The sequence below is a fragment of the Brachyistius frenatus genome, unplaced genomic scaffold (genome assembly GCF_029030835.1).
Source record: "Brachyistius frenatus isolate BFR_SWC_R1_liver_20210118 unplaced genomic scaffold, ASM2903083v1 Contig_274, whole genome shotgun sequence".
Taxonomy (NCBI): domain Eukaryota; kingdom Metazoa; phylum Chordata; class Actinopteri; family Embiotocidae; genus Brachyistius; species Brachyistius frenatus.
The window spans coordinates 70,433-91,485 of NW_027210873.1; the positions used below are offsets into that span (position 1 = coordinate 70,433).

At 39.6% G+C, this 21,053-nt stretch overlaps 1 protein-coding gene across 7 annotated transcripts in view; it reads right to left on the minus strand.

Moving 5' to 3' along the window:
• Positions 1 to 21,053, minus strand: part of sorcs2 (sortilin-related VPS10 domain containing receptor 2) — a 329,545-nt gene that overhangs the window by 55,011 nt on the left and 253,481 nt on the right. For all 7 annotated transcript variants that reach the window (XM_069721844.1, XM_069721842.1, XM_069721841.1 and 4 more), the window contains exons 4-7: positions 20,066 to 20,230; positions 13,331 to 13,404; positions 7,308 to 7,372; positions 197 to 315 (exon numbers count right to left, since the gene is read on the minus strand). In XM_069721844.1, coding sequence (XP_069577945.1) covers positions 197 to 315; positions 7,308 to 7,372; positions 13,331 to 13,404; positions 20,066 to 20,230 — 423 coding nt within the window. The remainder of the gene's footprint in view (positions 1 to 196; positions 316 to 7,307; positions 7,373 to 13,330; positions 13,405 to 20,065; positions 20,231 to 21,053) is intronic.

A 21,053-nucleotide genomic window follows, 5' to 3' on the forward strand; every position in this document is an offset into this window, starting at 1 on the left:
ATTCAGCTGGTTTTGTTGGAGCTCAGTTATGTGAATAAATGTCACAGTGTCGGACAATTTTATTTTGTCAAAGTAGCTCTCAGAGGAGAGATCCCTAATCGAGAGCATTTTTGTTTAGTTTGTATTTGCTGACAAAACTGTCCAACATAAAAATGACTTTTTACTCAGTTTTTTATTCTGTTGTTGTGATGTTTACCTTGACAAATATGTAGTCGTCCTGCACCAGCAACGAGTTGTGATCGATTTTGCCGAGGAACTGAGCTGTCACCATCTTGTCCGAACAGTTCTGGATGAGACAGGTAACGTACAGGTAACCTGCAGTGACACAGACGAACAGAGAGAAAACACTGGTTACTGCTGGTAGAAAAAAACAACCTTTCTTACTCATGTTACACATGTATTTGCATGGGTTTATATACCCAATAATGCTATTTAAATTGTAGGCTCTATGGCTGCTAATTATATGTAAAAATATTCAGAATATTATATATATATATATATATATTTTTTTTTTAAATGCTTATTCACAATAGTTACAGGATGCACAGAAAATGTACTTTTGGGTCATTTACTAAACTGGATGACCCTAGCCTCGAAAGCTTTAAGGGTACAGGAGGGAGAAAGGGGACGACAGTGGCTATAAATTAATTCTCCTTTCCACTGTATAATAAAAACAGTATGTTCAGCATAAAACGAAGCCATCCACAGAAAAGCAGAAGCTGCACAGGGCATGGAAGAAAATGTATGAGAGAGAAACTGGGCAAACACAAAAAATGAAGACATTATTTTCCAAACTCCATAAGATATGACAGCTTCCCCAAAGACATATAGCCGTTCCAGCATCCAAATGGCCAGGAGGGATTATCCTCACAGAGACACACGGACAGGTGAACGCCTGTTGCAAAGCTCAGCCACTATTGAATTTCAACCAGCAGCTGCATCAGCAACATTGACTGCTGAAATTCAGCCGTTATTCTCTTCCCAGAGGTGACAAGCTGGCGAGAGAGAAAATGCTCACACAAACAACTTCCCACTCTCCAGCTTGCACCCACACGTTCAGTCACTTCCCAAAGCCATATCGCTGCATGACGCTTGTTCAAGTCTTTACTTGATGGCATGTAATCTTAGATACTCAGATACTAAATGACTTTGACATGAATTTATTTGAAAAGTTATTATTAACGACATATATGGGTAGGACTGCTAAAAAAAAATTAAACCACAAAGCCTCTAGGGTCATGACTGTGTTTAGCAAATGTCATAAAAATCGGACAATTTAATCATGAGATATCATGTGTAAAGTGGATGTTTCAAACTACAAAACAAATTGGGTTCATCAGTTCATTTAAAAATAATTAAAGTGTTTAGTTAATTTCAAGGGAATCTGTCCACTAGATTTTAATATTTCTTGTAAAAATGAGGATAATTTGCAAATATTAGAGATCAGAGAGCCACCAAAATCACCAAAGAAAGTCAAACTGCAGAGATTAAACATGGGACCAATGAGAAGGATGATGGAGGAGACATTAGGAGATGTCATCAGGAAGCACTGCATAAACTACCATTGTTATGCAGATGACACTCAGCTATATATTTCTATAAAACCAGATGAAACTAATCAGTTAGTAAAACTTGAAGCCTGTCTAAAAGACATAAACTGGATGACCATTGCTTTATGCAGATGACACATCAGAAACTCTTTCTGTAATATATTTCTATAAAACCAGATGAAACTAATCAGTTAGTAAAATCAGGAAAACCTTTCCTCAGCGTGATGCAGAAAAACTCATTCATGTATTTTTTACTTCTAGGCTGGATTATTGTAATTCCTTGCTGTTAGGATGTCCAAATTACTCATTAAAAACCTTGCAGCTGATCCAAAATGCTGCAGCAAGAGTACTGATGAGATTTAGCTTCTCTTCACTGGCTTCCTGTGAAATCAAGAATAGAATTTAAAATTCTCAATAACTTACAAAGCTCTACAAGACCAGGCTCCATCATATCTTAGAGATCTTATAGAACCATATAATTCTAGCAGGGCACTTTGCTCTCATTACGCTGGTCTGCTTGTGGTTCCTAGAGTTTACAGAAGTAGAATGGGAGGCAGAGCTTCAGTTTTCAGGCTCCTCTCCTGTTGAACCAGCTCCCAGTTTGTGTTCAAGGGGCAGAAACCCTCTCTAGCTTTAAGATTAGACTCAAAACGTTCCTTTTTGATAAAGCCTATAGTTAGGGCTGGCTCAGGTGGACCTGAACCAACCCTTAGTTATGCTGTTATAGGCCGAGGCTGCTGGGGGACCTCGTTACACGCTGAGCTTCTTTTCTTTCCTCCTACTCTTTAACTGACTCATACCTCACCATCCTTTTCTCTCCCATAGTTTTTTCTTATTGTCTGTTGTCTCCATTCAGTTCCTTTGCTCGCATAGCTTCTGTTCTTTCTTTTGCAGATGTCCCGCCATGGAGCTGCATGTCTCTGCCCTGCGCTTGTCATCTCCACCAACAGTTCTTCTCTTCTATCTCTATGCTGTCATTTTCTCTCTCTGCTCTCCTCTCACCCCAACTGGTCGAGGCAGATGGCTCCGCCCACCTCTGAGCCTGGTTCTGTCGGAGGTTTCTTCCTGTTAAGAGGGAGTTTTTCCTTCCCTCTGTTGGAGGGTTTTCTCCCTTAAAGAGGAGTTTTTTTTCCCCCTCCTAGCTTATGTGGGAATTGTTGAATTGTTGGGTTTCTCTGTATACTATTGTAAAGTCTTGCTGTAAGGACTTTAATGTGTTAAGTGCCATGAAATAACCTATGTCGTCATTTGGTGCTATATAAATAAAATTGAATTGAATTGAATAAGTCACTTTCTTTCTACAGAAAATTAAAGTAGGATGGAAATTATTGTGTTTTTTTAACATGCTTTCACTCAGGACAAGAAAATGACATTAAAGCTTGTCTTCCAATAAACACTGAATAAACCAACAATTCAAGGTTGGACAATAAAGGCTGGTTTGACAAACAGTGTGACAATGTTGTCAGACCATTATGTTAAAAATCTGAACCTGGCAGAGGCAGAAATAATCTTTTTGTGTGAATGGACACTGATTTGTCACATTTTTTCCCAAAGTATTACATTAGAGCCTGTTTTGCAGCTGCCAGCTGAAGTGATCTTGTTCAACACTGGACCACTTGTTGTACCCATTTGTCACTTAGACCCCAAATGATAGGAAAATAGAGTCTAGGTTGAAAAACGTTCCCCTTTGCTCTTCACAAAGGCATCTTTTACTATTTGTGACAACATAGTGACTCCATAAAATAAAAGCAACAGAGAATATAATCGATCTATCACAGTAAACTCAAATCATTCAGCTGCAGGGTGAAATAACTCCACAGTCGATCCTCCTCATCGGCGCTGTACTTTTCTTCCTCTGCTTTTTCTTTCTTGGAGAGGCGTCTGGTCTAACGAATGGACCGGCAAATTTATTGAAAAGCCCGGACGTTTAATCAAAGCAGCATACGGTGGAGAACTCATTAAAAAACTATTAGATTGGGTTAAGTGTCCAATTCCAGCTTGTGGCACATACACTTCTTCGTACAACTTGGCTCTCCTCACACACCTGCAGACGCATTCATATTCTGAGTGCACACACAATTTCTTACTGCACCTGTACTACTCGGATGGTGTGACAAGGAAAACTAAGACGTAAACACGTTCTTAGTGAGTAAATAAACATGGGTAAAGACATTTTTGAATAACTTTACATTCACTTTACATTACATTACTGTATGGTGCCCATCATTTAAATCCCTGCACTGTTGGGATTGGTGGATATCTCTGTGTATACACATGCATGCCTCTGTCTGTCTCTCTGCAGGCCCAACACAAGTGTGTGAATTCTGTGTGTATTGGCGCATGAACAAGGTACACTCATGCTTTCCTGCACATCAATCCTCCCCAATGACACATACACAGACAGACACACTCCTTGTCAGCCTCCCCGCCCACATGGCTCACCCATTAATCGTCCACCCACCTCCCCCATTTCTCTGGAGTCCTGTCCCTCTCGTCAGGCAGCCGACCTGCGCGCGACGAAACGGGCACCGCTCCTCCTCTCTGCAGAGACTCCCTCAACTCTGTGTCCTTTTTTGTAGCGTGCCACCGTTTAACCTTGGCCGTGCCACGTGTGACGGGGGTGAACAGATTGGTTTAGCATGCCCGATCGCTCCAGCCCCCCTCGACTATCTATCTATCTGGGCATGGAAGCAAGGAGAGCGAAAAAGGCGGAGAATGAAAAGGAGGAGGAGAGGGGACCATGTGGCGGCGCCTGGCCCCAGGAAGAGCTCCCGTGCATGGGCAGCTGGCCCAGACAGACAGCCTCTCCTCTTCACCCACCACAAACACAGGCTGCTTTGTTCAGGCTGACAGATTTCACAATGCAGGCAGCATCTTTCTGTGTGTGGGTTCAAAGACTGCGTGTCTCCTCGAGAGGTTCAACTTTTAAGAGGTATTTGTGTTTTCCCAGAGGGGAGGTTTAAGGAGAAAGTGTGGAACTGCAAATATAAAAACATCTCCTGCGTTTTGCCCTTCACTCTCTGTCACTCCTCTCTGACTTTGCCTGAGCAGGTTTATTTAGAGAGAGGGATTATAGGTTGGGAGACCTAGAGGAGTTGAAATCCAGTGGTGGATAAGGATTCTGAACACACATGAACACTTACAACCTCAAATTGACAAACACACAATCTCAAATACACACCTCTATTATCTTCTTGGCCCTCGGTAGGAGTTGGGCACTAACCTGTCTGTGTTGCTCAATTGATATGATAATCCAGATTTGCTGTTGTTGCCCCAGGGGGCCCTGGTGTCCCTCCTTAATTTACCCATTAACTCTCCATTGACCCCCTCACACACAAATACTAGCAGCTCACCCACAGCAAGGTCAACCATTCATCTCTTCTATTAGCTGCATTTACACTAGAGGCTGTGTTCAGGCTAGTTCTGCCCTGAGGGGGAGAGCCCATTGTATATGGAGGTAATTTCCTGCCAAAACCTAACAAAAAAACCAAAACAAATGCCCTGCAATTCACAAACAAACACAATGTGGTTTGCAAATATAAAACTCCAGGAAGATACTTTTAACACATCGTGCCTCAGAAACAAATTCAACATTTATTACAAGTACAAATAAAAAAGAAAAAATGGAACAGAAAGATTATCATCTGACTTTTGCCATAGACTTTCTGCCATGATTCCCTTACAAATATACAAATAATTCACCATCCGCAATCGCAGGTGGCGCTATGAGTCAATTTAAAAGAAAAGGGACAGATTTGAACCCAGTGTCATTACCGGTAAAGATTTATGAAAACTGGGCCAACAACGTGAGTTTGAGCCAACTCAGTTTTCATCACAAAAACAAACTAAACACGAGACTTCTTGTTCTATCTGCCCTCTACAACATTTCTTGTGAAAATGTTCTCTTGATGCTGTAAGCCGTGTGCCTTTGAATGAGTCAGAAAAAAAAAATTGTGTTTATGTTAAGTCTTTCTGTCTTGAATGACATGAATGTATGGAGAAAAAAGGCAGCGCACTAGCTAGCTATGGCTATGCAGTGGTTAACAAACGGAGCTCACAAAAACAGTCTGACTGTCATATTTTTGCAAAAACAGAAAACTGAAAATTGGATTTATTCTAAATGCCCCTTAAGGTCTCTCCATTTAGAGCTCTTACCCACTTGTAGCTCTGCAGAGCAGTGTCTTTATATGTGAATTCCAGTTTTGTTTGTGTGCATGAGGTTGATGTACTTCACAGGCCTCCTATCAGTGGTGGAAGAAGTATTCAGGTCATTTACTTCATTAAAAGTACTAATACCACACTGTGAAAATACTCCACTACAAGTTAAAGTCCTGCATTCAGAACTTTAATTAAATTAAAGCATGTATGAAATGTAAATGTATGAAAAGTAAAACTATACTTTGCAGTAAATGCTCCCAGTCAGTATATTAATATTAGAAATGATGTTTTGGGATTTGTATTACTCTCAAATGAATCGACAGTAATTAATCACGTTCTGTAAGTAGGACCATTTTCTCCAATTAAAAATGAACAAATTTAGAGATACAAAGTTTTCACTGGAGAGGAAGGGTACGAAACATGTTATTCTCAAAAATAACCAAGCTGAGACAAATGCATATTTGCCTCAAATTTGAAGTTAAGTAGAGTACTTGAGTAAATGTATCTAGTTACTTTCCACCACTGCCTGCTACCGACAGTTAGAGGCACTGACACACACATTAGTGTATCAAATGTGCCAATAAACACCTTGTAAACATTAAAGGATTCTTTCTAAATTACATACAGAAAAACGTGTTCATGTGTTTATTGTTAGCAGGCTGGACTCTTGCAATGGTGTAATATGTCTTGTAATAGGTCTTTGTGAAAGATCAACCAGACAGCTGCAGCTCATCCAGAATGCTGCTGCCATAGTCCTCGCTAACACCAAGAAAGCAGAGCACATTACACGGGCCCTTAAATCACTGCACTGGCTTTCTGCGTGTCAAAGGAGAGTTTTCAAAATCCCATCACTTGTCTGTAAAGCACTAAATGGTCTCGGGCTTGAATACATCTCTGATTTACGTGTTCGTTATGAAGCATCCAGACCCATCACATCATCTTGGCAGGTTTACTCACTGTTCCCAAAATCAAAATCAAAACCGAGCAAGGCGAAGCCGCTTTTAGTTTCTTTTCTCCCCACCTGTGGAAGATGAATACCTGACATGTGCTAAAATTGTCAGCTCATTTAAATGAGGGTTTAAAACATACCTATAAAACATAAGTTGATCGCTGCTTTCCAGTAAACTAATGCAAATGTGTCCTTGTTTTAATATTTAACTATTTATTTGCTTACTTTAATTTGTATTAACTTAAAAGGGAAGTAAGAATAAGACTGCTAGCTCCCAAACATGGATGTAAACAATGCAGGTATAAAATATTCCAGAAAATCTTCTGTGTAAATGTATTCTGAAGAAGGACATGTATTGGATATGTTTGTTAGATGCCAAGAATACACACTTATATTTGTTGAAAAATAAACCTTTCCTGTAAATGTCTGCTCACTCGGTGTCTCTTGGCTGATATGCAGTTTGTCTGTGAGTTTATCAAGGCTAAACTTTTGCTTGTTGGACACAGCTTTACTGTGCCTTAGAATTTAAATCCACAAATCACATCAATTACAATTAAAATCTAATCACTTTTCTCTGATCTGAAATGTTACTATTCTGGTGTGATCTAACAGTATAATGAGATAAATGACCAGATGGAACGTCACTGTACCTCCACTTGTATCTTGCATCTCCATGTGCACCACGTCAGGGTCGACATCCACACCAGAGACAGACCTGGAACACAGAAGAGAGTTGCATTAAACAGAAACATAGATATTTCATTAAAATATGGACCTAAAACCACCAATTCTAGATTTTAGGCGACATACCGGACACAGCAACAAAGCAGAGTCAAGTAAACTTCTTTATTGGATGACTCAGCACCTCCGGGTGAGGATATTGGTGTGGTGGACGGGCATGTAGGAAGTGTGAGTCCACACGATATTTCCCTAATCTGACTTTGACTTTAACATAGTTATATGCTTTAAACACAATTTTCTCAAGCGTCAACTGTAATGTAGTTGTCATAAACAGACAACATTTTAAAACTTTTAGTGTGTCATTGAATAAAATCGTCAGAATGATTCAACATCAGCCATCTTGTCTGGGAACAAAATTCCCCATTCAATCATTCCACATTGATAAAAAAAAAAAGGCTCCTGGGAGGCTGGGATACTTTCTCTTCAAAGTTGTGGTTTATTTGCTTTGACAGTAGAAGTCAAAGTAGATAGTCCACCCCACTGTGTACTAGTAGGAACTTTAAAAGACATGTATTTGAGACATAATACAATTTTAACTGAATGATATATTCATATTCACAGCCAAAGATCATAGCATATAAGTATATTGTAGAGCTCCCCTGGTGCCCATTAGGTTCTCAGAGAAATGTGCGTAGCTCAGCTCTTCCTGCAGAGTGCACTTAGAAACTCAGCTGAGTCTTGCATGCTGTAAAGCCTCCAACATTTGAATCCCTTCATTTCTTTTTAGAAACATGCTGATATACTGTATACTACAGTACACTCGCTCGGTGTGCCCTTCAGTGAGCAGTAAACTAAGCAGTTCATCTGATTAGACCGGCATAGTGCAGTCTGTGAAATCTCCCCAGCCCAGTAAAGATAGAGTGGAGATTTAAAACCTCGTTACTTTCCCTATAAAGAGACTTTATGAGCAATTAGCAGGCCATGGAGGGACGGGGAGGCGAGGGAGGAAGAGATTAACGAGGGGGAGAAGATCAATCACAGGAACAGGATCAGCTACACATGGACTTCTTTAGGCTGTCTGAATGGTCAGTTGGTTTAGTGGTCTGTGAAAACCAAGGACTTCAAGATTTAAAAAAAAAAAACCACAACAACAAAAGCATTTATCTGAGCCACTTTGTTTGAGTGTATTACAGTTCTCATTTTCATAACAGCAGATTATACCAAGACACATTCAGGTGGAGCCATTCATTTTTAATAAGTTTAGTTGCAACAGCATCTCAGAAAACCTACATAATTGCAGGCAATTTTACTGCCCACAAAATACATGCTGCTGTCTACTGTGCAGGTCAGTATTTAAGAAAGAATTTCAGTAAAACCAGTAATATCACTAAGGATAAAACTGTAATACAAATTTAAAAAAAAAACAGTGTGGTGCTTTTACTATTAAGTAATTATGTTGCCTAAACTTAACCAAACTGTAACCACTTCACATTTAATCAAAACCATATTATTTCCTCAAACTTAACTATGTGGTTTTGGAGCTTAAGCCTATGGACGAGTATCTCTGACACAGAGATGCAATTTACACACCTTTTTAATAAGCGGATTTTAACACTGCAGTCTTTTAGTTGCTGTCCAATAGTGTCATTATTGTCTTGAGATAGGGCTGATTAAAAGCAGCAATACCATTGCTGTATTTCAACAGTTAATTCCATATTAACTCAATTTAGAACAAAAGCGAAACACTGTAGACTAATTTCCATTATTTTATTTCAAACTAAATTGCAATAACGCAGAGAGCCTGAAGATCACAAAATTTGTATCTGTTCAACCACTTACACCTTTAAAACAAATATTGCTTACAGTTGTCAGGCCATGTAATTGGGTATTCAGCACAAGAGTTCAAAATATTCTAAATTTGTGTAGAAACTGTACTTAGCTGTTTCCCATATTATCCCTTTAAAAACGCTAGCTGGTACACAAGTCCATTTGGAAACAGCATGTGTGACTAAATAAAGGCAAGAGAAAGTTCTGATTACAGTCTTTTTTAATTTAAAAGGTCTGAAGGTCTGATTTTTCCATGTCTGCAGGGAGTTTGTTGGTATGGTATGACACTGCTTTTTTAAAAGCAGTTGTTGTATTTTCCAAAGGCTCAGTCTAGTCACTGGTAAGAGTAATCTAAATGTAAATTGATTGTTTATAGATCCAGAAGTCACCACAGAAAAACGAAGGGGAAGAAAAGGACTAAGAGAATTCATTATGCATGTTGCTGCATGTTTCCGTGCTGTTATTTATCAGAATATTCATACAATAACAAGTCCCATGTGTCCTGTTCAAGGGTCTTTGACCAACTATTGGACCTCTGGTTTCTCACTCAATGCAGGTTAAAAGTGTCAGCTGCATGCTTGAAATGCAAATGCATAAGACTGAAGATAAATGTGCACTCTGCACCGGCAATACATTATTTATTCATTCCAATAACATTTTGGTCCAGCTATGAAGGTCTAAACCCTCATCACAGTCAAAGTGTGGGATTTCCTCCTCCTTCGTTCAGGGAAGTGGAAATAGACGGATTAAGAAGGGCTGAAAGGGAAGCAGGGGAAATTAAATGAATGACATTACTGATAGAGAGATGAGGGTTAGATAAATAAAGAAACTGGAATTGATTTAGAAGAGAAGGAGGAGGAAGTTCGAACATGTAGCGAAAACATCCTCTTTGTGTGGGAATTCAGTTTCATCCCCGCTCTGGTTTCACTGCCATTCGATTAGCTTGTATGCGCATGCTTTCCACAGCATTTCATTTTTATCACCTATCCTCAAAGTTTTGCTTTTGTTGTCAGTTGTCATCCACGAGATGGCTGTTCAATTTAAAAAAAAAAAATAGTGTTTCCTTTTCATTCAGGATGACAAACATAAACTTTACAGCCGCGGATCACAAAAACAAGGTTCAGTGGAATCCATTTGGCTGGACCACCCGGCAGCACATTGGTTTTAATGTGATGTTTTTTATGTGCGCTGGCTGCCAGACGTCTGCTCTCTTGTTGCTTTTATGACTGTTAGGCCGCAGGCGAGGTTAAAGCCAGATCCAAAGTCCCCTCTCCTCTGACCACACACATTTACAGCACATGTATGCACAGTTAGAGCTACACGTGTGCTTTTTTTTTACAGGAGGATCAGGTTGCAGTCTCACCATATAAGCAGCCCTGAATACCTGAGTGAGTGTCTGCTGGTGGCAGTTTTACCTGAGCCAAATAAAACACAGTGCTATGTGGTTCAGTTTCAAATAATCATATACTATTTAGCTGTGGTTTGACCAAATATAAAACCTTGTAATCTATTCAAATTTAATTCAATCCAGATGTGAAAAGTAATATATTGGTTAAAAGAATTGCGTACCAATTGCGCAGTGTGTTTCCCTGCTGTACTTCCACACTTGGGATGAGAAGACTGATATCAATCTAATGTTTCTGTCCATCCCAATATCGACTCTTTTATCTCCGTTTTGGTTTCCATCAACAACTGAGAGAAATATATTTTATCAGCTACATTTTTCCACTAAACTGCTGCTCGTCAATAAATAGTTCCAGCCCATTTTCAGCTACATGCTGATTTATAAATAAAGAAGGTTTGGTTAACAACTGTCCAGATTCTGAGGGACCAAAAAGCTTCAGGTTCATCCATCTCCAGTGGTTTGCCAATTTTATTTGTTCCAGATGTGTTAAGTTATTTGTACCACTAAAGTATTTCAACACAGCAGATGTGGTTGCAGGACATAATTGGTGGCATTTATATTTAATGGTGGCTAGGTGGCCTCGTCAGTGGGCCCCCACAACAATGTTTTGCCAATGTTAATCTGGTCATATATAGAAAATATTATTTTCAAAAACTCAGCATTAAACAGCATAGCTGAAGGAATGACATTTGTGTTGGTTGGTTAGTCTGTACAGGAGGTCCATCTTACAAATACCAAATGGGTTTCCATTCAATTTGTCCAGATATCGATGGTTGAATCATAATAACTATGGTGCTACCATAAGGACAAAACTCAGAAATCCCAAATCAATCAAAAATCCCCCCAGGCTTTCGACTAAGGTTGGCTAAACACGCCAAGCTCCTTTCTTGCCACACAAATATGAGATTAATCGCACATTCATTTTCTCACGTCACTCACAGAAAGACAGCAAATAAGTGTATATTTCAGTCAGAGTCAGAATAACATAACTCTCCTCATTACAGGGGTCTACGTCCAGATTCCTCATTCAGATTCCAACTCAACGCTTATGTAACTCAAGTCCGAAGTAGGAAGCACTTCTCCTTCTCTATCCCTCCCTCCCTCCCTCTCTCTCCCCTCCACCCTCTCATTTTTTACAGGGCAGAGTGGGGATGATTTGTGTGATACAGTTGGTGGTATAAATCAGAGTTGCCTGGGCGTGTGAACCAACTCATTTACTATTGGCACCAAGAGGAAACAAACTAAGGGGAGCTTGCAAAGCCTTCCTAACCTTCAAAAGATGAGAAAGAGTGCACTTAATTGTATTAAAATGCTGTGCATTTGAATGCATAACTCTACAATAATGCATATTTTACATACAGACAGGAATAGAAATCTAAGTTGAGGTTGGAAGAAATGGTAAAAAAGTTACATTATACAAGATAACATGAAGGCGAGAGTGAGGAGTGGGAGGACTAGAAGAGATTGCTCTCAAGCTGTGAAATATTACACCTGCGGGGGAAAGCACTTCCTTCTGCTGTCGGTACTGGAACCACAAAACTATCAAGAGATTCATCGATAAAAAGGTTCTGCTGCATAAACTCTGACACTTATGACCAAAAGACAATTGAAATAGCTCATTTGAGGAAAAACTGGAGCTGATGTTATCTGTATTATGGTAAACATTAAAGTAATTTATTAGTATCTGAGATATAAATGCTGTACCTATGGTTTTATTGTTTAAGCAAAATTGTGTAAATGATTGCACATGGTATCAGTAAAAAAAAAAAAAAAAACCAATTATCTCTGCAACAAAGCAAATCATTGCTTGACCAAACTTCACAATAGTTCCTGCAATTTGTTTATATATAAAACTAAATACAATAAGTCAAAAATTGTGTTAATATTAGGTTAGGTAGTTAGAGAGCTTTGGGAAACTGAAGTATTAGCGGTTACCAATATTAAGAAATGAGTACAGTATGGCTGATATACATTAATTTATGAGTACAATAATAATAATAATTAAAAAAAAAAAAAGACAATCTAAACCTGAAAAATGGTTCATCATTTTGGGAAATAACAGTTACCAATCAGTCTGCAGTATTTTCCGAGCTGGAGTCAGGATGTAAATAGACAACTACTTAACATACATATAACTAAACAAACAGAAGAGCTCAGCTAATTGTCTTCTGTGACAAAAAGTGTTCCTGCAATGTAGAAATGTAAACAACACGAGAAGTTAACTGAATTTAAACATAAAGGTTAAAACTTAGAAAGTGTACCATCATTTCCATCTTAGGTTAGTGTGCTAGTGTGTTATAATTACAGTAAATATAATATAAAAAAAACATAATGTGTATGTTTGTGAGCTTTAGGTGTTAGTGGCCACAGTTTTGAACTCTGGACAAAATCAGGTTAGCCATGTAACCCTGTCTCAAATTTGAGTTGTTTTTGTAGTTTTGAGTTAGGCTAACCACATTATGTAACCATATTTAATTGTTTATTTCTTTAAACTGCGGTGGTCTAAAACATCACATATTTTATATACTTAAACTGTTGTTATTTGTTTTTCTTATCCTTACGATGTAAAGTATCCTTCTTGTAACAAGAATGACAAAATCCCCTGCCCATTCACATTCAAGCAGCACACACTTACTTCTTGGTTACTTCTCTGTGGATCTGTATGTCAATAAAGAAGTCATGAGCTGAGACATTTCAGACATTGAGCTGCAGTCATTAAGTCCTTGATCGTCAATAACAAGAAATCAAAGTTTAACTGACCAGAAGACTTTGTCCTTGGTCACCCTCTCCTGAAGTAAAGTCCACTTGCGGCCCAAATCTGTTGAAGCAAAGAGCTGGACACAAAAAAAAACCCAGAGAGACCACCGTTAGGCATAAAAAAACAACAACACACATTTAGAGCATTTAGCATTACATTATGAAGCCTATTACCAGCTGTATCCTTTACACAGAGGATAAATTGAGTCTATCTTGAAGAAAAGTTCACCCAATCAAGCTACAGAATTTCATGGTTCACCAAGTTTTGACTGAACTCAATTAATTATTAATCATAACGGGTTTAGTGGTTATGTGCGTGTGTGTGTGTGTGCACTCATACCTTTTATGAACAGTGAGGGGGATTATGCATTTGTAGTAATGTGTGTGAGTTGCCTGAATTGGTATGGCATTGATCGTACCCATTAATGAGAGTCTATTGATTCCAACACGCCAGCTATCCTTGATGTCTTAAAAGCGCATTGGAACTGAGAAAAGGATTTCACCACGTAAACGTCCTCTATCGTACAGAAAAACATCAAAATCATCAGTGATCAAAGTTATATCTAAACACACATTACTTGCAATGAAAAATAAAAGCAGAGTTTGACCTTGTTGGAAATCTGCGCCTGCCCTCACAAAGCTTAATTTACACATGCCGCTGTGCATCCTCACTTCATGCTCCGGCTAAATTATTTTTTTGTTCTGTTTGAATGGATTTCTCGTTTCCATCTGCAGCCTGCCCATATGGAACAGATTAAACCCTAATTGAATTTCTTGTTTAATTACGTGTAAATTATTAAAGTTAGGGGGTATTTGAGCTGGCTTAAATTGATGAACTATTGAAGTCCCACCTCCATTTCACGACCTTGATTTCAACTCTGCAAAACAACTTTCACTTTCTTTTACAATACACAATTCTCTATCATGAGTTGACAAAAACGTCAACGTCGATAGCACATCAGTGCAACCAAAACACCCCTTGTACATCTCAGAGTTTGAGGTTTGTGTCAAAGCAATGGGAAGTGATCCACATTTTTCTTCCTATTGACTTCTGTTGTACTGACAGTTTTGAAAAATTTACGTCATTATTGAGAAATGTGTGTTCCCAATTGTAAACTAGAATAACCACATCACAGCTGTATGCCTCTCCCAAGCAGTCACCCATAACTGACCAGACTCATACGATATAGTCAATGTGGTGAAGACTTCGAAGGAATCCATATATTTGTTTGCATGCTTTGCCAATAAAGGCTGTTTCAATGTTCAGATTGGGCAAATATAGCTCATATTAGTAAGCCAGAAGGTTCCATTTATTACTACGTCGTCAGGTGGAGGAAGTCAGTTGACGCACACGTCGTATAAAAGGTGCTGAAGTCCACATAGGGTGGAGGTCAGGGGTGGTTAAATAATTCAAACCCAGGAGACTGTTGTTCATGTGAAAACAACCTATTGAGTTATTTTAACCTCTGCATGTACAGTGCATCCAGAAAATATTCACAGCGCTTCACTTTTTCCACATTTTGTTATGTTACAGCCTTATTCCAAAATTGATTAAATTCCACACACAATACCCCATAAAGACAAAGTTAAAAAAGTTTGTTTAAAATTTTTGCAAATCTATTAAAAATAAAGAACGGAAATATAACACATACATAAGTATTAACAGCCTTTGCTCAATACTTTGTTGAAGCACCTTTGGCAGCAATTACAGCCTCAAGTCTTTTTGAGTATGATGCTAAAAGCTTGGCACCTATTCTTGGGCAGTTTCTCCCATTCTTCTTTGCAGGACCTCTCAAGCTCCATCAGGTTGGATGGGGAGGGTCGGTGCACAGCCATTTTCAGATCCCTCCAGAGATGTTCAATCGGGTTCAAGTCTGGGCTCTGGCTGGGCCTCTCAAAGACATTCACAGAGTTGTCCCGAAGCCATTCCTTTGTTATCTTGGCTGTGTGCTTCGGGTCGTTGTCCTGTTGGAAGATGAACCTTCGGCCCAGTCTGAGGTCCAGAGCGCTCTGGAGTAGGTTTTCATCAAGGATGTCTCTGTACATTGCTGCATTCATCTTTCCCTCCATCCTGACTAGTCTCCCAGTTCCTGCCGCTGAAAAACATCCCCACAGCATGATGCTGCCACCACCATGCTTCACCGTAGAGATGGTATTGGCCAGGTGATGAGCGGTACCTGGTTTCCTCCAAACATGACGCTTGGCATTCAGGCCAAAGAGTTCAATCTTTGTTTCATCAGACCAGAGAATTTAGTTTCTCATGGTCTGACAGTCCTTCAGGTGCCTTTTGGTAAACTCCAGGCGGGCTGTCATGTGCCTTTTACTGAGGAGTGGCTTCCGTCTGGCCACTCTACTATACAGGCCTGCTTGGTGGAGTGCTGCAGAGATGGTTGTCCTTCTGGAAGATTCTCCTCTCTTCACAGAGCAATGCTGGAGCTCTGTCAGAGTGACCATCGGGTTCTTGGTCACCTCCCTGACTCAGGCTCTTCTCCCCCGATTGCTCAGTTTGGCCGGGCGGCCAACTCTAGGAAGAGTCCTGGTGGTTCCAAACTTCTTCCATTTACGGATGATGGAGGCCACTGTGCTCATTGGGACCTTCAATGCTGCAGAAGTTTTTCTGTACCCTTCCCCAGATCTGTGCCTCGATACAATCCTGTCTCGGAACTCTACAGACAATTCTTTGGACTTCATGGCTTGGTTTGTGCTCTGACATGCACTGTCAACTGTGGGACCTTATATAGACGGTGTGTGTCTTTCCAAATCATGTCCAATCAACTGAATTTACCACAGGTGGACTCCAATCAAGTTGTAGAAACATCTGAAGGATTATCAGTGGAAACAGGATGCACCTGAGCTCAATTTTGAGTGTCATGGCAAAGGCTGTGAATACTTTTGTACATGTGATGTTTTTTTCGTTTTTTATTTTTAATAGATTTGCAAAAATTGGGTGTGAGTATTGAAGGAAGTAGTCCTGGGACACTAGGACTGCTGTTGAGCCTTCCCAAGGCCAAACCTGACGAAACATTGGTGAGGGGAGGTGCCTTCTTGATGACCCCAGTGAAGTACTGCACACTCTCGCTATGTTGCTGAGGCTTTATTATGGGTGGTTTCTACTTTGGTGTGTGAGCATAGTATGCACAGTGTTAGTTAGTGAGACGTTTGGCAGATATTGAGTCAGTTGACCATGGCAGTGTTATTCTGCATTCATTTGGCACTTTGTGTATTGTAAAACTAATGTTTCTAATTTTACCTAAATCAGGAGCTTTCCTAAACCAAAGTAGTTCCGATGCCTAAATCTAAGCACACTGCGACTGTCACAACACTAACCAAGTGTTTACTGTTGTCCTGATGACGAGGGTCTGGTGCACCTGTTGCTGGAACCGTCATAGAGCCCTACATGACCAGGCTCCATCATATCTTAGAGATCTTATAGAACCATATAATCCTAGCAGAGCACTTCGCTCTCAGTACGCTGGTATTATTGTGGTTCCTAGAGTTTACAGAAGTAGAATGGGAGGCAGAGCCTTCAGTTTTCAGGCTCCTCTCCTGTTGAACCAGCTCCCAGTTTGTGTTCGAGGGGTAGAAACCCTCTCTAGCTTTAAGATTAGACTCAAAACTTTCCTTTTTGATAAAACATATAGTTAGGGCTGGCTCGGGTGGACCTGAACCAACCCTTCGTTATGCTGTTATAGGCCGAGGCTGCTGGGGGACCTTGTTACATGCTGATCTTCTTTTCTTTCCTCCTACTCTTTAACTAACTCATACCTCACCATCTTTTTCTCTCCCATAGTTTTTGCTTATTGTCTGTTGTCTCCATTCAGTTCCCTCGCTCGCATAGCTTCTGTTCTTTCTTTTGCAGATGTCCCGCCATGGAGCTGCATATCTCTGCATGTCTCTGCCCTGCCTTTGTCGTCTCCACCAACAGTTCTTCTCTTGTATCTCTATGCTGTCCTTTTCTCTCTCTGCTCTCCTCTCACCCCAACCGGTCGAGGCAGATGGCTCCGCCCACCTCTGAGCCTGGTTCTGTCTGAGGTTTCTTCCTGTTAAGAGGGAGTTTTTCCTTCCCTCTGTTGGAGGTTTTTCTCCCTTAAAGAGGAGTTTTTTCCCTCCTAGCTTATGTGGGAATTGTTGAATTGTTGGGTTTCTCTGTATAATATTGTAACGTCTTGTTGTAAGGACTTTAATGTGTTAAGTGCCATGAAATAACCTGTGTTGTGATTTGGCACTATATAAATACAATTTAATTTAATTTGATTTGAAACAATGTTTTTTATTCAATATTATGAACAGAACAGAATTTACTGTTATTGATCAATGAAAGTAGACAGATGAGAAGAGACAAGCTTCCCTTAGAGCTAATTCAATCCCAAGTGTATTGCTGTTTAATGAAACCGAGTGTAGCTACTGGGGAAGATGTTTTCTGAGGAATAGATTCATGGCCATGTTGTTTCTATATACTGATGATAATTCATTATATATTGCTTAACAAGAGAAATCTATGTTTTATATATTATTTATTTTTTTCTCATTATAATGACAAAAAACATGGCTGAATGAGCCCGAGGTTGAAGTGTCGGGCTCCCTATAAAACAATGTCATGGTTCAACGGTTTGTGCATCATTTTCAGACATCACTGCCAGATTTAATGTGCAGCCTTTGTGTGATTGCCATACACAAATGAGACCATGCTGAAGATAATTGGTTGCTTCTGTTTCACACCAGTGGTCTTGTTAACATTAGCATCCATCAACAATGGCATTTGTCACAAGCCTGTTGCTGACCCTCATTTTTCGATGCATTCAGTTTTCTTGAGGTGGAGAAAAATGTAGGAAGTGATCAGTCCATTATTTTCTGGTGCTATAAAGCAGTGGTTACCAAATGTTTTAGTCTGCGGTACCTTAAAATGACCTGATCTACAAATAAACCCTCACTATTATGGCCTTAGTGTGTCTGGATATAAGTGAACTTTTCATTTTAGATTGCTTTTATTTGACACATTTTTGAGGTTTGAGTTAGTAAAATAATCTCCTATTTCCCAAGATTAAAGCAAAACATAAAGAGAAGGGAGAAAAATGATTAAAAGAACATTTAAAAAAATCTGTGTAATTAAACAGCTTTTTCTCCTCTAAACCAATGAGTTAAGATGTCTTGGCAGTCCTTGGCTGAGCCTTGACTCGCAAGTGGAAAATCGTTGCTGTAAAACAGTCAAATGCTGTGAAACTTCTGGCATTTGTTAATCATTAAAGCCTCAAAATTAATGATATATTGATGCCAACTTGTTACATCAGTGTACTCCACCACACCATTTTCTAACTGAAAAGATTACATTGCAGCAGACTGTTACGTCTTATCAACTGAATTAATGCCTCATTGCATAAAAGACACAAGTAATACATGGGGCCGCAATACTGCGTCTTACTCTTCATGATGACTCAGACTGGACAGACGTGTAAGAGTCAATTAACTGTCTTGCTGCATAGAAAATAGCAGTGTTTAACATAAAGAGCCATGTAGCAGACTTATTATCTGCTTGCTAATGAGTGTGAATGCACCTGAGAATCCCCCCTAACAGTATATTTGTCATTGTTAATTGGCTTATTTTAACACTTGCGTGTTGACTGACAATTTTGCCTTGGAAGTTAAATAACGATAGTGTGGCCCTCACTTACAATACCGCAATGAAAATACAACTTTGCAAACTGCTTTTACTTGTACATTAGTCACAGAAAAACACAACCTTCTCTGACACACCGAGTGGTCATTGAGCCACTGTTTGGCTGTACAATGCCTGTTAGACTTTGTGAAAAGAGCCTCTGAATCATAGTATTTTGTAGCAAAGATTTGATATTTTCAACTGTATTTTACAACATGACAGCTACCAACTCGTTATGTGTTTAAAATGTACCTTTAGTTTTGTAGCCAGAGTTAACCACCATTTTAAACAATTATATCTACTGATGATGTTCATTGCTCACACAACCATTGATTAAATGAAGTTTGACATAAAAATTAACATGTAAATGTCTAACAAATCAGTTGTCCCCACTTTTCAGTGTTACACTCATTATGCATAATCCAGCTAAAACAAAAAAAGCTTTTTTACGACCTGTCTGATGGTCTGACTGCACATGTTTTATGTCCGAGTGTAGCGACACGTCACCAAATCTCAGTAATTATGTTTGTGAGTGTAATGTTATCATAATTGTTGACCACACGATGAACATACGCCCTAAATTGTAACAAATCCAAACTATTCTTCAAGAGCAGAATGATTTGTCCATTTGAACTATTGACCGAAAGTGATATTGGTGGATTCAAGGCAGGAAAAGTTCATATAAACTTGTACAGTGTATTTTCTTTTGTTCGTATCAAAATCCAGACTTTTCTCTCTTCCCAGCAAAATACTTCAAAGGGTTTCCTACAGACAACCCAAGAAAGATTGTGACTTGTCTTCAATATGAAATCCACAAGTGTGTTTGGATATGGCGATTGTTGTTGTTTTTTCACATGCTTTAGAAGATTTGCCGAGCAGTTGTATTGTTCTACGGTAAATCACGTATCAAGTTGTCTCTGTGGTCCACGTTCTGCTGCTGTGTGTGGAAATTGAAATTCAATGCATTACTGCACTGCTAGCAGAGATGTTTTGCTGGTGTAACATCAATGCTGTCTTCTTGTTCATTCTTTCAGCTACAGAATCAACTACTGAGTATGATGTTTGTGCAGCGCTGTGATACCCACCCGCCCCTCCTTGCAGTAGGCCAGCAGCTTGTCTTCCTCCTTGGGGTGGAAGATGAGTGTGTCTGGCGTAAAGGCAATGGACTGCCGCTGAAAGGAGGAACCCTCGTCCGTGCTAATAAACAGCATCTGATCTCGTTCATTAATGGATGAGCCCACGAGCACTACCTGTGAGAGAAGCAGACAGAGGAGGGGGAACGGGAGAAAACAAAAGGTCAGAGATTGAGCGGTCAAAGGGTAATGTCCTGCAATGTATTCGTCGCTCAGTCAGCAGTTTGTTGAAGACAAACAAAGACGCTCGGCTCCTCATATCAATACTTGTGCATAGTAATTCCCCTGCTTGCACTGAAAATGGATGAATATTAATACATTCATAGCCACGCAGGCACATTTATTCAGGGCCATTCTTTGGGCCATAAGAACTTTCCATCAACCTTACAAGCTTCTTAGACCGTGGCGACACTGTATTGATTATGTATTCAAAGTTGTACGGCTCATAAAGTGAAGGCATTAAACACAGGGCACACCAGGACCTGCCGGCCCACCAATCACAGTTATGGCCTGGACACTAAGGAGGAAGACGACCGGCAGGGGAGATCGATATGAACTAATGAACCAATCACGTTCATTTAGTTGGTGAGAGGCAGCGCGTTATTTTCAGCACGGTATTGTATACAACATCTGTTATACTAAATGATCCTTTTCAAATGTTAGTTTTAGTCAACAAAACAATGAAAGTTACTTGCTGACGGCTGTGTTCTTTCTAAACATCCGTTTCAGTCTGTTTTGAAGGTTTTAAATGAGTGGATACAAAGCAGTAAGGAAGACACCAACTGAAAGGCAAAAATGAATATAACTGATTGCAACAGAGCCGAACAGGGCACCCTGATGATTAATATAACCATTTTCATTAAACCCAATGAGTTAACTCAAGGTTCACTGACAAGGTCCTTTTCTGAGCTTTCAACTTCAGCTCGCAGTCTTCCTCAGC